This window comes from Calonectris borealis, chromosome 18 (assembly GCF_964195595.1).
Source record: "Calonectris borealis chromosome 18, bCalBor7.hap1.2, whole genome shotgun sequence".
Classification (NCBI taxonomy): Eukaryota; Metazoa; Chordata; class Aves; order Procellariiformes; family Procellariidae; genus Calonectris; species Calonectris borealis.
Genome location: NC_134329.1, coordinates 4,844,659 through 4,859,848, shown reverse-complemented (window position 1 = coordinate 4,859,848; position 15,190 = coordinate 4,844,659). Strand labels below are relative to the sequence as shown.

At 42.8% G+C, this 15,190-nt stretch overlaps 1 protein-coding gene across 3 annotated transcripts; it reads right to left on the bottom strand.

Moving 5' to 3' along the window:
• Window positions 1-892: 892 nt before the first annotated feature.
• On the bottom strand, window positions 893-6,354 carry DRG1 (developmentally regulated GTP binding protein 1). Of its 3 annotated transcripts, none has more exons than XM_075167397.1 (10): window positions 6,227-6,352; window positions 5,924-6,047; window positions 5,077-5,252; window positions 4,603-4,672; window positions 3,862-4,031; window positions 2,987-3,117; window positions 2,605-2,772; window positions 1,488-1,610; window positions 1,140-1,255; window positions 893-1,008 (listed from the first exon to the last, which is right to left on the bottom strand). In XM_075167397.1, exons 1-10 carry the CDS (start codon window positions 6,266-6,268, stop codon window positions 917-919), a joined length of 1,212 nt encoding a protein of 403 aa, XP_075023498.1. In that variant the 5' UTR covers window positions 6,269-6,352; the 3' UTR covers window positions 893-916. The 3 variants fall into 3 exon arrangements, with proteins under 3 accessions (XP_075023498.1, XP_075023500.1, XP_075023501.1); XM_075167399.1 differs by having other exon boundaries at window positions 1,140-1,252; XM_075167400.1 differs by lacking the exon at window positions 1,140-1,255 and having other exon boundaries at window positions 6,227-6,354.
• Between the last annotated feature and the right edge of the window lie 8,836 nt (window positions 6,355-15,190).

Here is a 15,190-nt window from a genome sequence, read left to right as displayed (position 1 = left end):
GAAAATGCTTTCTTACCAGGCTCCATAGCAATCACTATTTAGCACTTGAATGGGTGTCTGAAATTACTGTACTTCTGTTATTATATGCGTAGTAACATATGAGGGAGCACTTCTGACACACTTAAGTAAACACCTCTACTTCCTTTTTGTAGGAGAGCAAATGCTAGAGGCTAACGCATTTGATAAGATTTTTGCTCATGTTAGAGCTCTAACTTTATTCATTTCTATTAAAAAGCAATAGAACCACTGCTTTTAGAGCAGCCTGCTTCTCTTGTGCAACTTATTTGACTTCTCTAAACTAAGCAGGAAATTCTTTTAAGAAAACTTAAAAGCTTCCAGTCACTAACACAGTAGAACACAAGCATCTAGTTTACTTCCCCTCACGTAAACAACTGAAAAAGTGACTGCTCGTGAGCAGAACCCACCATCTTTTCCACAACTGCAGGGCTATTAATAACCTTGAAGTATCCAAACAAGAACATTTCAGATTGAGGCAGCCAGAGCTAGAACTCTGTGTCCTCTACCACTGTTTCATAAGATAGGGTTCTCCAGCCTCTGCTTTTCATGTTTTGTTCTAATCTAGAACAAAATAATTCCTGATGTGTGAACTTTTTTCCAATTTGGAAAGACATGTACATGCAGCAGAAAATTATCCCAGGCATCAAAGCTTCCTTCTAAGATTTTGCCCTTGTGAAAGTCACTTAACATGAGTCTCTCATCTGTAAGTTCTGCTAGAATGGGACATTGCAGTGCACCTTGGCCAGAAACATCAGTTTTACCATGCAGTAAGGTACTACCACAAAAAACCAATACCCATTTGCTATAGGTTTGATAGAAATGGCCTGTTCTTTGCCACTTACAACTAATGACAAATTTCAGGCACAGTGGCAAACCACGTCAGAACAACTTTATTTCTTCACAATCTGAATAACATCCTCATCTTCAAGAGTATGGTCTTTACCAACTTTTTGAGGGTTGTGTTTAACAGACGAACCCCAGACCAGCGCACTGAAAGGAGAAGAAAAAGCAAATTTAAAAGGCTTAGAAGTATAATATGCAAACAGCAGAACAATAGCTATTTCTGTCACAAAGCTAATACAGAGAGCAATGCTTAAGAGCTATTTTTATTCTGTAAGTACCTGGATGAGTGGTCTGTGTGAACCAGAGTACAAGCAGATCAAAACAAAGTATGAAGTCATCCAAAATACTTGTGCATACAGGATGACAATGGTCCATCTTGCTGCATCTAGCACTACTTTCAAATATAAAGAAAAACATTTTCCCATAGAGGAAATTTATCCAGGAAAGAGCATAGGAACATCAAATATAGTTAATTTAAGTATTAGGTTTAATTGTCATCAGGAGATCTATTCCATCCAACACCAAAAAAATCAAACCCTGTTTTCCCTTCTAGTTTACAAGAGAATATACCAGGAGGCAGATTATTTTCTATTCTCTATAAATCATTCTTTTACAATAATACTTACTATTTAAAGTCTTTAATGAGGTTTTTGTGGATCTTCATGCAAAAATCCTCCACTGTGGTCTTGCAGTAAGGTAGTACCACAGGAGAGGTGTAGTCCGGGAGCTGCCCTTTAGGTTTGGTGTAGCTGTAATGCAGATGCAACAGTCGGTCAATACCAAAACCTCCTCTTCTCTGTCAACTCATCATGAGATTTCATAGGTTATTTGCACTGTCATCCTAGGTGCTTGTGTGGAGTTCCACTATTTTAGTGGTGAAATAGATATTCTGTAAATTGTTTGGTATTCTTAAGCTGAAAATTATTCTGGATAGCCAATGGCTGCAGCAGGTTCTCCCTTGTAACTGCAAGGGTTTATCCCTAGTGAGTTTTCTGTAGTTGCTTAAAAGAAGACAAAACAGGAATAGTTGATGGAGAAGAACATCTACAGTATTCTGATTCTGATTTGTGATTTTTTTTCTGTGAAAAACTCAACGTATATTAGGGAAAAAACTGACAAAGTCTACAGCCCAGATACCTAGACATACTAAATCCCTTTTTACAGTAGATTTTATATTGTCACAAGAAGATAGATACTTGTTTAGAAGATTACAATTACTGCATTATGAGTATTAATATGATTCATCCAACGACATGCATTAGTAGTATGAGGTAAACGTGTAATAATTTATAGTAAAAGTATCTGAAAGGCTAGATGAAGAACTAAATTCAGTTCTGTTAAGAGAGCTGAATGCATGTCACTCGTGACAGACTGAAAAGAGGTACCTCTAAAATTCATAACTTTGCACTAAATTTGACCAGAAGTCCATGTTTTCGGGAATTTTTTAAAACTCATTTTGGACTTGATTTCACAAGGTCCTTGTTTAATTCCCCTACAAAAAGTTCAAAACACAGCACTTGTAACTGTTAGGAAACCCTGTCCATCACACAACAGACAAGAGGAGCACAATCTCCGATTTACAGATTAAACATACTTCAGTGACAAAAGGCATCATCATTTGAAAGCTAGAGTTCTATGCTAGTAGAAAACCATTATAAAATAATCATCATCCATCCATTTGTGAGACATTCTTCAGTCTCAGCCTTACACTTAATTCCACAGAAGGCAGCAATCGGGACTCACATTCGTACTAGCTTCAAGTAGTCCCAAATTTTCTCCAGCAGATCATCAAAGTTCCAGCGATGATGAGCAGATATTGGTACACAGTGGGGTACTTTGTAAATAATATCCAGTTCCTCAATGGAAATCTGATCAATTTTATTTAGGACATAAATGCATGGGATGTAAACCCTGCAAAGAGAAGTAAATACTGTTACAGCAGCCTAGCAGCAATACACTGCTACCTTCGAAAAAGCTTCATTTTTTAAAAGGACAGTAAGGTGCTAAACAGCACTTGTTGATACCACATCGCTAGCTTAGCTTCTGTGGGAAGCAAACCTCAGAGGTGATTCTTTTCTTTGGAATATAAATTGCAAGTATGCCAAACCCACAGTCCCAACAGTACCTGTTCCCTTCAACAACATCAATTAGGTCATCAGCAGTGGCGTCGCTGCGCAGTGTGACATCAGCATTGTGAATTTTATACTCTGCTAAGATGCTCTTCACTGTTTCAGTATCCAGCTCACTCTGAGGACACTGAATGTAGACACAGTATTAAGGAATGGAAGAGTTTACAGTCAAATCAAGTATTACAATTAATAACACTATCACCTAGCAATCGCTGCATATAGATTAGTAGAAATAATAGCTGCATTGTAAGTTATTGGACTTGAGTATGATTTTACCATAGTTAGCCTCAGGAGAGGGAAAAAAGATTTAAATCGTAACAGCTTTATTTACATTAATGCCCCACTGATAGCTGCAGTCAGACAGTAGTAGTGTTTCCTGACTGGGACCAGTTGCAATACAAATACGTATCTCCTAGTTCAGTGCCCAGCCAACTACACGTTAGGTACCCAGATCCCAGAGCAGAGTTCTGATTTTTGGTATCTCTGGCTATTTCTACACTTTTAAGATTCAGTGGTAAATGGGAAATGAGGAATAGTCCAGGTTGCAAGGCCTGGAACTCTGAGCAATCTTCTCCAGAAGAATGCTGTAGCCACCAAGCGAGAGGCAGTTTTTGCACACTCTCCTTTGGCCCTCGGAACTTGTAATTGTGGGAAAGCAACCAAGCCTCTGATTTGGGGGTGGGGAGGTGGTGGGCTCCTAGGGCAGGTATGGATGGCCTCCAAGAAAAGTAACTGACTACAGCACTGCACAGCAGTTCAGCTTCGAAAGAATTCAGAGCATAGGAATGGTCCCAGGCACACCATTCACTGCAAATGCCTCTTTCGTCAAGCGATTTTTTTTTTTTTTGGTTAAAGAAAACTTCCAACTTACTGTGGCTGTAAGGTTAATGCCTCCTTTATCCTTTTTTTTAAAGCCGATATTGGGGGGCTTACTATTCAGACGAATTCCAAATCCCTCCAGTTCATTCTCAATGATTTTCTTGTGACCAAGGGGTTTCAGCACATCCAGAACAATCAGAATGAGATTACAGGTTCGAGCAACTAAGAATCAGAAAAAGAAAGTCATCTCTCAAAAAAGTGCGCTCACACAATCTGAGACAAAGCAACACAAAATATGGCTCAGTGGACTTCATGACAATATTAAATCCCTGAAGGCCAGTACATGGCTTATTTTTAAATTCCAGTATAAGACTGAAGTTTGTAGTGCCGGCCGAGCACCACTGATAGACAGATCCTTACATGTTGTTAAGAATCACAGAGGCTGGAAAAACCTTCCTTCCTGTCTACATTCAGAGCCCAGAATGATGACAATAAGCTAGGTAAAGAAATGAAGACAGCAGCCTTGTTTAATATGGGATCACATCTGCCTTCAAAATTGGTAATATACTTTCACTGCAGTGTCAACGCAGAGCACGAACTCAGTAAATGCATAAAGCCAGAACTGAAAACAGAACAAAATGAAAATGGCTACTGCTTCACATCAGGCAGCTCAATTCCAGCATACAATTCAGCTTTTTAAAGACATCAGAAATGGTGATTCAACCCTTCATTCTCATAAGTTGTACTAACTGAACCAGCGATAGGATGCTGCCTCCAGCTCTAACATACTCACCTGCAATGACTTGCCGTCCTCTGCCTTTACCATCCTTGGCACCTTCAATAATTCCTGGGAGATCAAGTAACTATTTGTTCAGAGGAAGGAAAGTAACTCATGAGAAAAATATTTTTCTTCATGGAGAAAATAAATCCTACTTTTACCTTTCTCCTAAACCAGCTGACTCTACTGCAAATCTGAATAGAATACGGCAAAATTGTTTCCCCTTTGATTCTTATATATTGTATTATCCCTGGTGCCCTACTGCTCCAATGGAAGAGATCATCTCATAGAGAATATAAGAACTACCACAGGCATTTCTCCCCAGAGCAAAGTGGAAAGCAGGGTAAAATTAGTACCTCATGGAAACATTTCCAATGTATTCTCAAGCACTTCTACATGTCACTGCTAATGTCAGGCTCGACCATTCAGCCATACCACCATTACATCTATATATATAGTCTTATCCTCACAGACACAAAAAGATCTCACCTGTATCTTTGCTCCTTTGTATCTAATGACTCCAGGCACGGTAGTTAGCGTAGTGAATTCATATGCTGCCACTTCAGAGTATACACCAGCAAGATTACTTAGAAGAGTAGATTTCCCCACTGATGGAAAACCCACAAACCCAATTCGGGCATCACCTGTCTTTGCAACATCAAAACCTGCAAGTAAGGAGCAAAAATATTTGTTTAAAGATCAACGTTTTCTATCTTCTAAGGTTCTGGACAGCAGTCCCGCTATTACTGTTAACATTGCCTGAGTGAAAGCCAGGTAAGCTTCCCTACAAGGAGGATGAGAGTATGAAACAGAGAGTTCACAATCTATATTGACTTGCACCAGTTTGTCCGTATAACACTCCATGGCATGTACCTGTCAATAAAGCGTAGGCTGCAAGGCTTCCCAGTGGGCTATACCTGACTTGGGTGTAGGCAACCATTCCCTTTAAGCACTGCGGCTTACACAATTCACACCTTTATATATATAAAGACAGGTGGCTCCTGCAAGATCCTTCTTCACGTTAAACCCCTAAAACCTCTGCAAATACAAGACTGTATTAGCCAAAACGCAGAAGTCCTTTCATTTACGCTTCAACAAGGGCTCCACCCCAAAGCCCTAGAAAGGGCCACAAACCACGGCTAAGGTCCTGCACCGGGAAGGACAAGAGGGAGAGAAGGCCCGATTTTTTCAGCGGACAGTCTGTAACGATTTAAGTGGACAAGAGCCACCCCCAACAGATCGATTTCCGTGACACACCCCGCACCTCAGCAGGGAGGAGCGGCCACTTCTGCAGAGGCCGCCGAGGCGGCCGTAGCCTTCCCGCAGAACAACGCACCTTCCCCAGGGCCGCCGCCGCCGCCTCCCTTGGGGGTGATGAGCTCCCGGCGCAGCTTGGCCAGGCGGGCCTTCAGCAGCCCCAGGTGGTGAGCGGTGGCCTTGTTCTTCTGCGTCCGGGCCATCTGCAAGAGCACGGAACCGAGGACTCACCACCGGAGGCTCTGCCGGGCCGCACCACCCCTCGGCTCCCGCGCGGCGCCGGCAGGGCCCCGCCATCGCCTCACGGAGTGGCCCCGCGGCCGCCCCGCCTGGCGCTTCGCGCCTGGCCCACCCCCGACCGGGGAGAAGGCCGACGCGCTACCTCAGCCTCGATCTCCGCGATCTTGGCCAGCGTGCCGCTCATCCCGGCAGCAGGTCCCGACGCCGGCCCCGGCCGGCAGCCACCACCGCAGGGCCCCTCTGCAGGCCCGCCCCGGCGCGGCAGCGCGCAGGCGCACAGCGGCCTCTCGCGGGAGCGAGGCCAACGCTCGCGAGAAGCGGCGGGCGCGCGCCTCAGCGGCAGGCGGGAAAGAGCCCGCGGCGCGCGCCAGCGGGCCCGCGCACCGACCCGGCCGGAGGCGCTGCAGCGCCCCCTGCGCGGCCGCCGCAGCCCTCGCGCCGCCTCAGAGCAGCGAGCAGCGGTCTGAGGGGAAGGGTGCGGCGGGACGCGGCGCCGGGAAAAGAGAGCGCGAGGGTGCGATACGTGTGTGTGTACGAGAGCGCGAGGCTGAGGCAGCGGTGGGGTGTAGGCATCAGCATGAGCCTGCCACGTGCGAGGGAGCTGCTGAGAGGCTCGGGGGGGCTGAGGTGCTCATCTGTGAGAGAGGCGCTGGCGTTGTGGCGCTGGGCGCGAGCGTGGCAGCCGGCGTGAGGCTGAGGCTCTGGGTGTTCGTCTGAGAGAAAACGTGCGCGAGGTGTGGCCATGAGCGGGAAGACGGTTGCGTGGTGAGGCAGGGTGGCTCGCAGGTGTGTGCGTGGGCCTGCGTATGGAGGCGGGGGCACGCGCTGCCCGTCAGGGGAGGTTGCGTGTGTCTCTCCCTGTGGTTAAACTGGACCTGGCGCTTCGACCAGAGAAGCGGAGATCTGCCTACGCGGAGATCTGCCTCTGCTCCGGTCTTCCCTGTAGTCCACTTGCAGTACTGCTCATCACCAGGTGTGTAGATGTGCATACGTATTCCACAGCCCTGCTGAATCGGGTAGAGCTGCTACACTGCTCGTGGGAGAGCTTGCTTTAGCTGATGCTATATAAACCAGGGCTTCCATACTGAAGCTTTCTCACGGCTCCTTTCAGCTGAGCCCAGGCCATACCGCTTTGCCCAAGGGACATCTGTAACTGTCCATTGAATGCAGGCTAATTAAATAGATAAAGGATTTTTTTTTTAATGGCCCTTTCAAACTTTAAAGAGCCGAGTATCTCCAGCTTTTGACAGTATCACAAGAAGCCAGACAGTTGGATTTGGAATAAAAAGTATTTTTATGACATAAGGAAATACGTTTTTATAAGTTTTCAGGATTTTAGAGTCTCCCAGTTTGTTTCCCTGTCATATTTTGTCTGAATTGGAACCATTTGTAGAAACCTTATTCTCCATATTCAGTAACCTTTCCAGAAAGGTTCTTCTGTCTCGATTTATTACAAAGTCTGTCTTTATGTGACGTATCTAAATGTAAAACTTAACACATTTTTTAAACAAAAATACACACTTCTGGGTCCATACTGTAGAAGTGTTTCTAATGACGTTTGCAGAACCACCTGCCATGTCTTCAGACAGGATTCTGAGAATTGTAGGATTGACAAAATTTAACTAACCTCATAACAATTTTGGTAATAGAATTGTTACGGATCATTAAGTCTTCTTTAACTTACAGTAAAAAGAAAAAAAAAAGGAGAGTGCTAGTGCGATGGAAACCACACTGCTATTTGCTATCTCTTTGTGCCTCTGCCTCTCCTTCTTGTCTCATCTTAATCAAAAAAGCAGCCTTTAATGTTGTAAACTCTTTATAGTAGGAACTCTCATTAATATAAGTTTATACAGAGCTTACTGAAATAGAATCCCAAATAAAATGGGATTACTATTCCTGGTAATGTTAGCTCAGCTAAGCTAGTGTAAATATAAATGCATCTACCACTGTATATTTGTTCATAGCTTTCTAATTATTCCTTGTGAACAATACCCATTTTCAACAGAGGACGTAGCAGATTTTGTCCTGGTATAAATTTTTTCCTACCCACTTCAGATGGAATTGGACTGGTTTATGCTTCAGCTGAATTCAGCCATACAATCAGTCCATGTTTGTGGTCCCTTTTAGTAACAGGAAGAACGCTGAGAAAAACGCAAATTCTGAATGCTCAGTCAGGGTTTAAGACCACCTCTATTTTTGCAGTAGATGTTGGCTAACTTCAGAACTTGATGCTAGCAACAGTAACAGTTGTTCTTACAAACTCACTCGAAATCCCATATACGGACTCTAACTAAAAATTGTTTTTCCAAGTGTGGGCTGAATGAACAAAGATGTCAATAAAACAAATGGTTTGCAAATTAGTTACTAGGTGGGTTTTGTTTTCCTCGTTTAGGTATTCATAGTATTCTTAACGCACAACTGCTCAGTGTATAATCTTAAATCCTTTTTTCCCAGCAAGTTACTCAAGCAAAGATCCTTTAAGGAATTTAGGCACCTAAAAGTTCTTTCAGTGTTGAGTATTGTCCTTAATGACCTAAAGGGAGTAAGAGTTTAAATAGTAATTTGATTTTTTTTTCCTAGCCAAATTAACACTTTCTAAGTTGTTAAAATATTTAAAGTAGTTCATATTAGTGTATAACAGCACCCTCTTTTAAGCTTCAGAAAGGCTTGTTCAATGGAGGTTGGTTCCAGGTTGTGAATAGGGTTTAATTATTTACTGTGATGACTGTTGTGAATTTTTTAATACAAACGTGTTTCATGTTATGTGGCGTTTGGAGAACAGGATGGCTATGACCACGGGAAGTTAGGTGAACTGGGAAAGTGACTGAAAGGTGGGTTATAGGGAATGGATAAATTATGTCCTCTGGGGACAGCACTCAAAACTAGAAAATGGAGAGCCAATGATAAAAGTTTATTTTAAAAAAAAAAAAAAAAAAGGTCAGTCAGAGAAGGGAAAAATCAAGGAAAACATTAATAGAAAATTTGATATAATGCCAGAAGAGGAAAAAGCCCTGAATGGAACCTGAGAGAAAATGAAAGGAGATGCAAGAGACTGAGATCTACTCGAAAGATTAATTGAGCTTCATAGTGGGTGCTGATGGAAGATGGAATATGTGAATTGCCATTTTTTTCTTAAGACGTATATGTATGTTTTTTAAATCGAGAGAATTCCGTTTAGGAAATCTAGATGAAGTGCAAGAGAGGGTATATTTCCAAAGGTTTTAAATTGCACAACAGTTGCAGAGTCAGTCTCTCAGGTGGCCAACTGCCTAGTATGTCAGACAACACTGAATAAAGATTCAAATACGGAGTAAAAAAGCACAAATGATCAAGTAGTCATTCAGTCAGAACTGATAAACTGAAAATATGTAACATAAGCACTTTTCTAATAATATTTTTAATAAGGTAAGGAAAGCAATATACTACAGGGTGTTTAGAAAATGCAGGAAAACTGCATGTGAAATAAAGGCTGTCTCATCAAACAATTAAGAAACGTGACACAGTGGAATCAGTGATTGGGAAAAAACAGGAGTTTGTGTTTCATCAAGCTGAAATGACAGGAATGTGACTGAAATGGCACATACCTCATTAGCAAGATCTGAATGATGGAGGGCTGTAGCAAAAATGGGTTTCAGAAATACATATTCTACACACCCCACTCCTGCTGACTCATTGATTTTGAGCAAGTCATTTCCTTTACTTGTGCCTCAGTTTTATTTTTGCACAACAGGAATGTGCAGTTGCTGCAGAATGATTGAAACTTTCATGTTTCCATAGCACTGCCCTGCGAGTATGATAACTGTAGATCACTGCAATAGGAGAGTGGAGTAGTTAATGCATTTAGTGTGTTTTCTGTCAGACTACCAATTTTAAATAAGCTGCTTCATTATGGGCCAAATTCTGAAATTCTTTCTGAAACAGCTATTATTTTAGGTTGAGTAAGAGTTTTACTCAGGTGAGATGCAAACTGAGTATGTTGAGAAGAGTATGAAAACTGAGAGTTTGAAATTAATCGTGATAACTTGTGTAGTGTATGCATCATTAAAATCACATAAAGACCCTTCTTAAAAATAAGCAGTGCATGCTCGCTTAGTTAGGTATTTTTTAATTCTTTTTTTCTTTTCCTCCTTTTTATTCTAATAAACAACTTCATCGGCCAAATACTTGTGGATATCAACTCTATTCACAGTGCACTGAGAAGGTCATTTTAGCTTAGGAGCCAGTCTGGTAGTACAGTACTTGTGGTTTTGGCAATTCACCTTATGACAGAAGCTGTAGAATATACTGGCAAACAGCTGTGCTAATGCTACATGTGTGTTTGTGGACTTGTTAGGGACTACATTTCTAGCTTAGTGGTGGAGATTTCTGCAGGATTTAAAAAAGTGGGAGGGAGGTGACAGGGAGGAAATACAATCATGATTGCAAGGCTCTTGAAATTTCATATCCTCTCAGCGATTATCACCAGGCCAGTGAAAAATAATCTGTATCAAATGATAACCTCGACCTGAGTACTTATGATTTTAAGAATTATGGGTATGGGACTGTAACCAACCTGCCAGAGTTCCTTCATGTTAAAAGGGTAACTGCAAGATAAGGCATATAGGGAATCTGTTCATTTTAAGGTGATTTTTCTGTGGGTTTTTTTTCTTTTACAATTTTGCAAACTTACCTTTGTTTTTTTTCCATGAATTGTGCTTTAATTTGAGAACTGGCTGCTAATTAACCCTACTATTATACTTCAGGGAAGTACTGCTCATGCTGAAGAGGAGATGAACCTTTTTAAGGTGGTTATAACCAGCTGACTAAGGGCCAGCCGCATACCCGTTTGGAGGAAGATTTTGAGAACCCATTATCAAAAGGTAAGATTTTTTTTTAGATCTGTAGTACTGAGTCTTCAATGGAATCATAATACTGATTGCCTGAGGTGAAGCAACTCTGGAAGTTGATGCAGTTCACATCTTCATTAACTCTTGAGGCAATAAACAGAAAGTTGTGTATTTTTTGAATGTTGTAAGAAATACAGATGTATCCATTCTTAGTTGTCTTCCTGGATTAACTTTTTTATGCCAGTTTAGTTGGTATTTATGGAAAAGTTCTTCTCAGGACAGCACAGTAGTTTAGCTATTAATCTGTAAATACCACACATTCACTACTTGCATTGCATATTTAGGATTGTATTGTAATGTATGTTTTATATGAGAAAGTTGTCTGTCAGGTTTGCTTAGCTAGGCATGGATACCTAATTCATGGGGAGTCGATTAGGTGGAATCCTAGGTTGTATTCCCATTTTGATCAGATCCTTGATGTGGCAATCTTGTTTTAAATGGCTCAGGTTGCTTTGGGTCCAGGCAGCCTAGAGTAAGTTAAACTGGGCACAGTGAAGAAATGAGGGGAACAAAAGAGAGATTAAGTATTGAAGGTTGGCTTCCAAGACTGTGTTAAATTAGTTTAACAATAAAAGTTCTGTAGTTTAGCATCAGCTCCCCAGACTTTGTTGTGGACTGCCATGCAACAGATGGGCTACACAGCGCATGAGTGCAATGAGGAGAGTGATCAAAAAGAAGAAAAGCAAACAGTGCAGTTTTCCCTTTTTAAAATAACTCTTTCTGCATACTTTTCATAGCATCATATACCTCCCTATTAGCAGTTGCTGTTGTTTTTGTGAGAATTTTTAAACAAGAGAGTTGTTCGTCTGCTTCTAGAGGAGAAAGCTGACAAATCATTAACCCATGCCTGGATTACAGAGGAAACTGTGCTATCTCCAAGTCTGAGAATCCTTGCTGCTAGGGTTAGCGTTCTCATGGGATGATTCCCAATAAAAAATTAAGCAAGCTTTAAAAAACTAAATTTAAGTAATAATCAACCTAACAAGTAATGAATGCTGAATTAATTGCTTGTTAGATCAGTTGCAGTTAATTAAAATTCCAATGAAAGCTCAGAAAAACTGACAGCTACTCACTGAAATTGCAAGTGTGCCATGAAATGCGCAATGTTATGTATTTCTGTGGAACACACATAAAAATGAAATGGTTCATATGACTGAATTAGCTGGCACAAGTGCTATGCAGAAATGTCTTTGCTGATACTATAATCCATGTGAAATAGTGACTAACTAACCGTCTTACAGAGTATAATGATGGAGACTATTCTGAAAAATTTCAGTAGCCTCAAGACCTACACAGATGCACGAGTTGAGAATGTTCAAGAAATAGGTATGACTCAAGTCTAATTAACATATACCGAAATATATTTGAATAGATTCGACTATAACACAGTCTTTTGTTACCTGCTATATTTGCAGACCAATTTAAGGTCTGCACTTCGGAGTAAGGCCAGTAGCAATTGATCTGCAGTGAAGTGAGCAATGTACAGTGTACAGTCCCAAATGGTACACATATGTTCAGAGCAAAAGTGGATTTTTAATACTTTTGAAATACCAATCAAAGTGCTTCAGGAGGGACCAGACAGCTGCAAAACATTTAGGGACAGCTCAGGAATTCCCGTGAGCAGAAGTGAGACAGGAAATAGTGAGAAGCTGAATGAAGTAGCTGAGGAAAATGCCTTTATTTAAGAGAGAGGTGAATTCAAAAGAAGTTCAGCAGATCCCAGTGCAGAAGATGTCAGAGAAAATAGATTAGGAATAATCTGAAAAGGGGAGGAAATTCTGCATACAGAAAATGTAAATTTTTAAATTCAAATTTAAAACTCTCTTTCACATCATCTGGAACTTTGTCTTAAGACAGTAACTAACTAGTTGTGATGATAAATGAGTTCAAAGGTAATCATACCTGTATACTTACATAGTTAAGTACAGGGAAATGACATTTAGTCATCACATTAAATTTAGGGAACTTCATCTTCCAAGTCTGTTTATACTGATGAGCCAATTTTTGTGTCAGTATGGCACAAACTGCTTATTTGCAAATAGAAAAAACTTGGCTACATTGTAACAAATGCTGGTTGAATGACTACTTTGATAGTCTCCTATTCTGAGATGGGGTGAGTTTGGGACCAGAACAAGTTATAAGAAGTGGTCCTTTAAATGTGTTGCTGAAGCCATAAGGTGGAGGAGGCCAGTATAGTGAGAGTGGAAGTGCTAGGAGAGATCCAGCCGTTACCATGTCAGAGTACTGAGGAGCTAAGGCGAATGGCTATGTTGGTCTCCTTGTGATTTGCTTGGGCGTGCAATGTGCTGGCGGTCATCTTTAACAAGCATCCAGCAACGTACTCAGAATATGAGCTCCCAGCATACTGATCTGGCGTCTTTATGGCAAGTGTGAATGGGTCTTCACTTGCCAAGAAACAGCCATGCTTTGGGGTGAATACTTATCTTTTACCTAAAGAAGCAGGCACGGTGTGTTGGATGGTGCCTTTGAAACAGGAGGGCTGGAGGCTGAAACCAGAACATTCCATGGCAACTGGAGAAAGTTCTGAGGAAAGTGCAGTGAGAGCAGCAGGACCCCCCTCCCCCTGCCTAGAGGAGAGACAAAGAACAGGCAAGGAGGGAACTGAAATAGGAAGCAGGAACCATGTCAGGAGGCTGGGGACTAAAAGAAAGCAAATTAATAAACCACCGGGGGGAAAGGCACGCAACTGACCAAAGCCACTAGGAAAGATAAGCAAATTCCAGATTCTTTAACTGCTCTATGTGTGTGTGCATGCAGCCTGGCTAGTATGTTTAAATATAATTATTTTCTTCACTGTAGCGAGTACAACTTTTGTGCCTGTGGCGTACAAACAGACTTACAGAATGTGAGCACTTTATTATCTATATAATATGGTGTATTTGAGTTGGGTTCGTCAGCATTGCTACCACTCAGACAACCTCAAATTTCTAAAAATACATGTTCATATCAGGGTGTGTGCATACGTAATGCAGTAATAAAAAGCTACTGGTAATATTTTGCCTGCAGTGTAGACAAACAGTTCCTATCTAAAGCAGGAGAAATCCGGTGTACAGGCTGAGGGCACTGTGTGGCCTTAAGTGTTAATGTAATAGTGCATTTTGGAAGTTGGAAGCTTGGTGCGCTCATTTGCACATCAGCTCCCAGAATGCTTTTTCAGTTCCACTGCTATTTAATTCAAGTGCTGGGTTTGAGCTCTTGGAAGGCTGTGTAGTTTGTGATGTCCTTGCATGCGCTAAGTTCAGTGTTTTCCACAGAATAGTTTAAGTGACAATATTGGATCGTGAATAGGTCACCCAAGGATTCTTAATTAAGCTTGATGTTACAAATGCAAAAAAAGTGCCCTTGAATACTTTAAAAAGTGTGGTCTTTAATAAAACAGAGAACTGTTTTGGGAGAGTGTGTGTGTGTATTGGGGGGGGGAATATTTCTTCAAAAGTAGAGAAAAATTCTTCCCCGAGGCAGAAAGCGAATTTCGGCTGAAAATTAGTAACGACGATGATGTTGAAATAGCAGCTCTTCACAGAGAGACCTTGAGCACGCAGGGAGGATTCAGCACTAGGACAGTCCAGGCAGCCCCCGCCAGTGAGTTACAGGAGAGCGTTATGGAGCGTTTGATCCGGGCCCCGGGGAAGGCTGGCTTGAGGGGCGCGGGAACCTGGCGGGCGGGATCGCGGGTGTGCGGAGTGCCGTGGGAAAGCCCGGGCAGCACGGGGCTCAGCGGGGCGGCGGAGTTTCCCCAACATGGAGGCAGGCACTCGGGGTTGTGCCGTTGCCCGTGCCTCCCGCAGCCCCCGGCCCGCGGATACCGTTTCTCCCGACTCCTCCCGAGAGGAGGGCATTTTTGCTCTGGAAGAATTCCCGCTGTACCCCTTCCCTCCCCCACAATGCCGGCGCCTCGCTCTTGTAGTCAGGCGAGAGTTGATCTCGTACGGGGGGCGGGGGTGAGAAATGCAATGAAAGACCGGGGGGAGGCCGGTCTGCTCCGCAGCCCCTGGCCCCTCTGGGATCGGCTCTCCTCAGGCGAGGCGAGGAGGTGGGGGCCGCTCTGCAGCTCCGGGAGGGTTTGCATTGGACGATTTGCGCCTGGGGAGGGGGGGAGGCTGCCTGCAGCCCCCCCCGCCCCGCCGGCCCCTCCTCCTCTCTCCGACGGGAGGGGGGCCTGGGGGGCGAGCTGCAGCCCGGATATTTGGGGGAGGGGG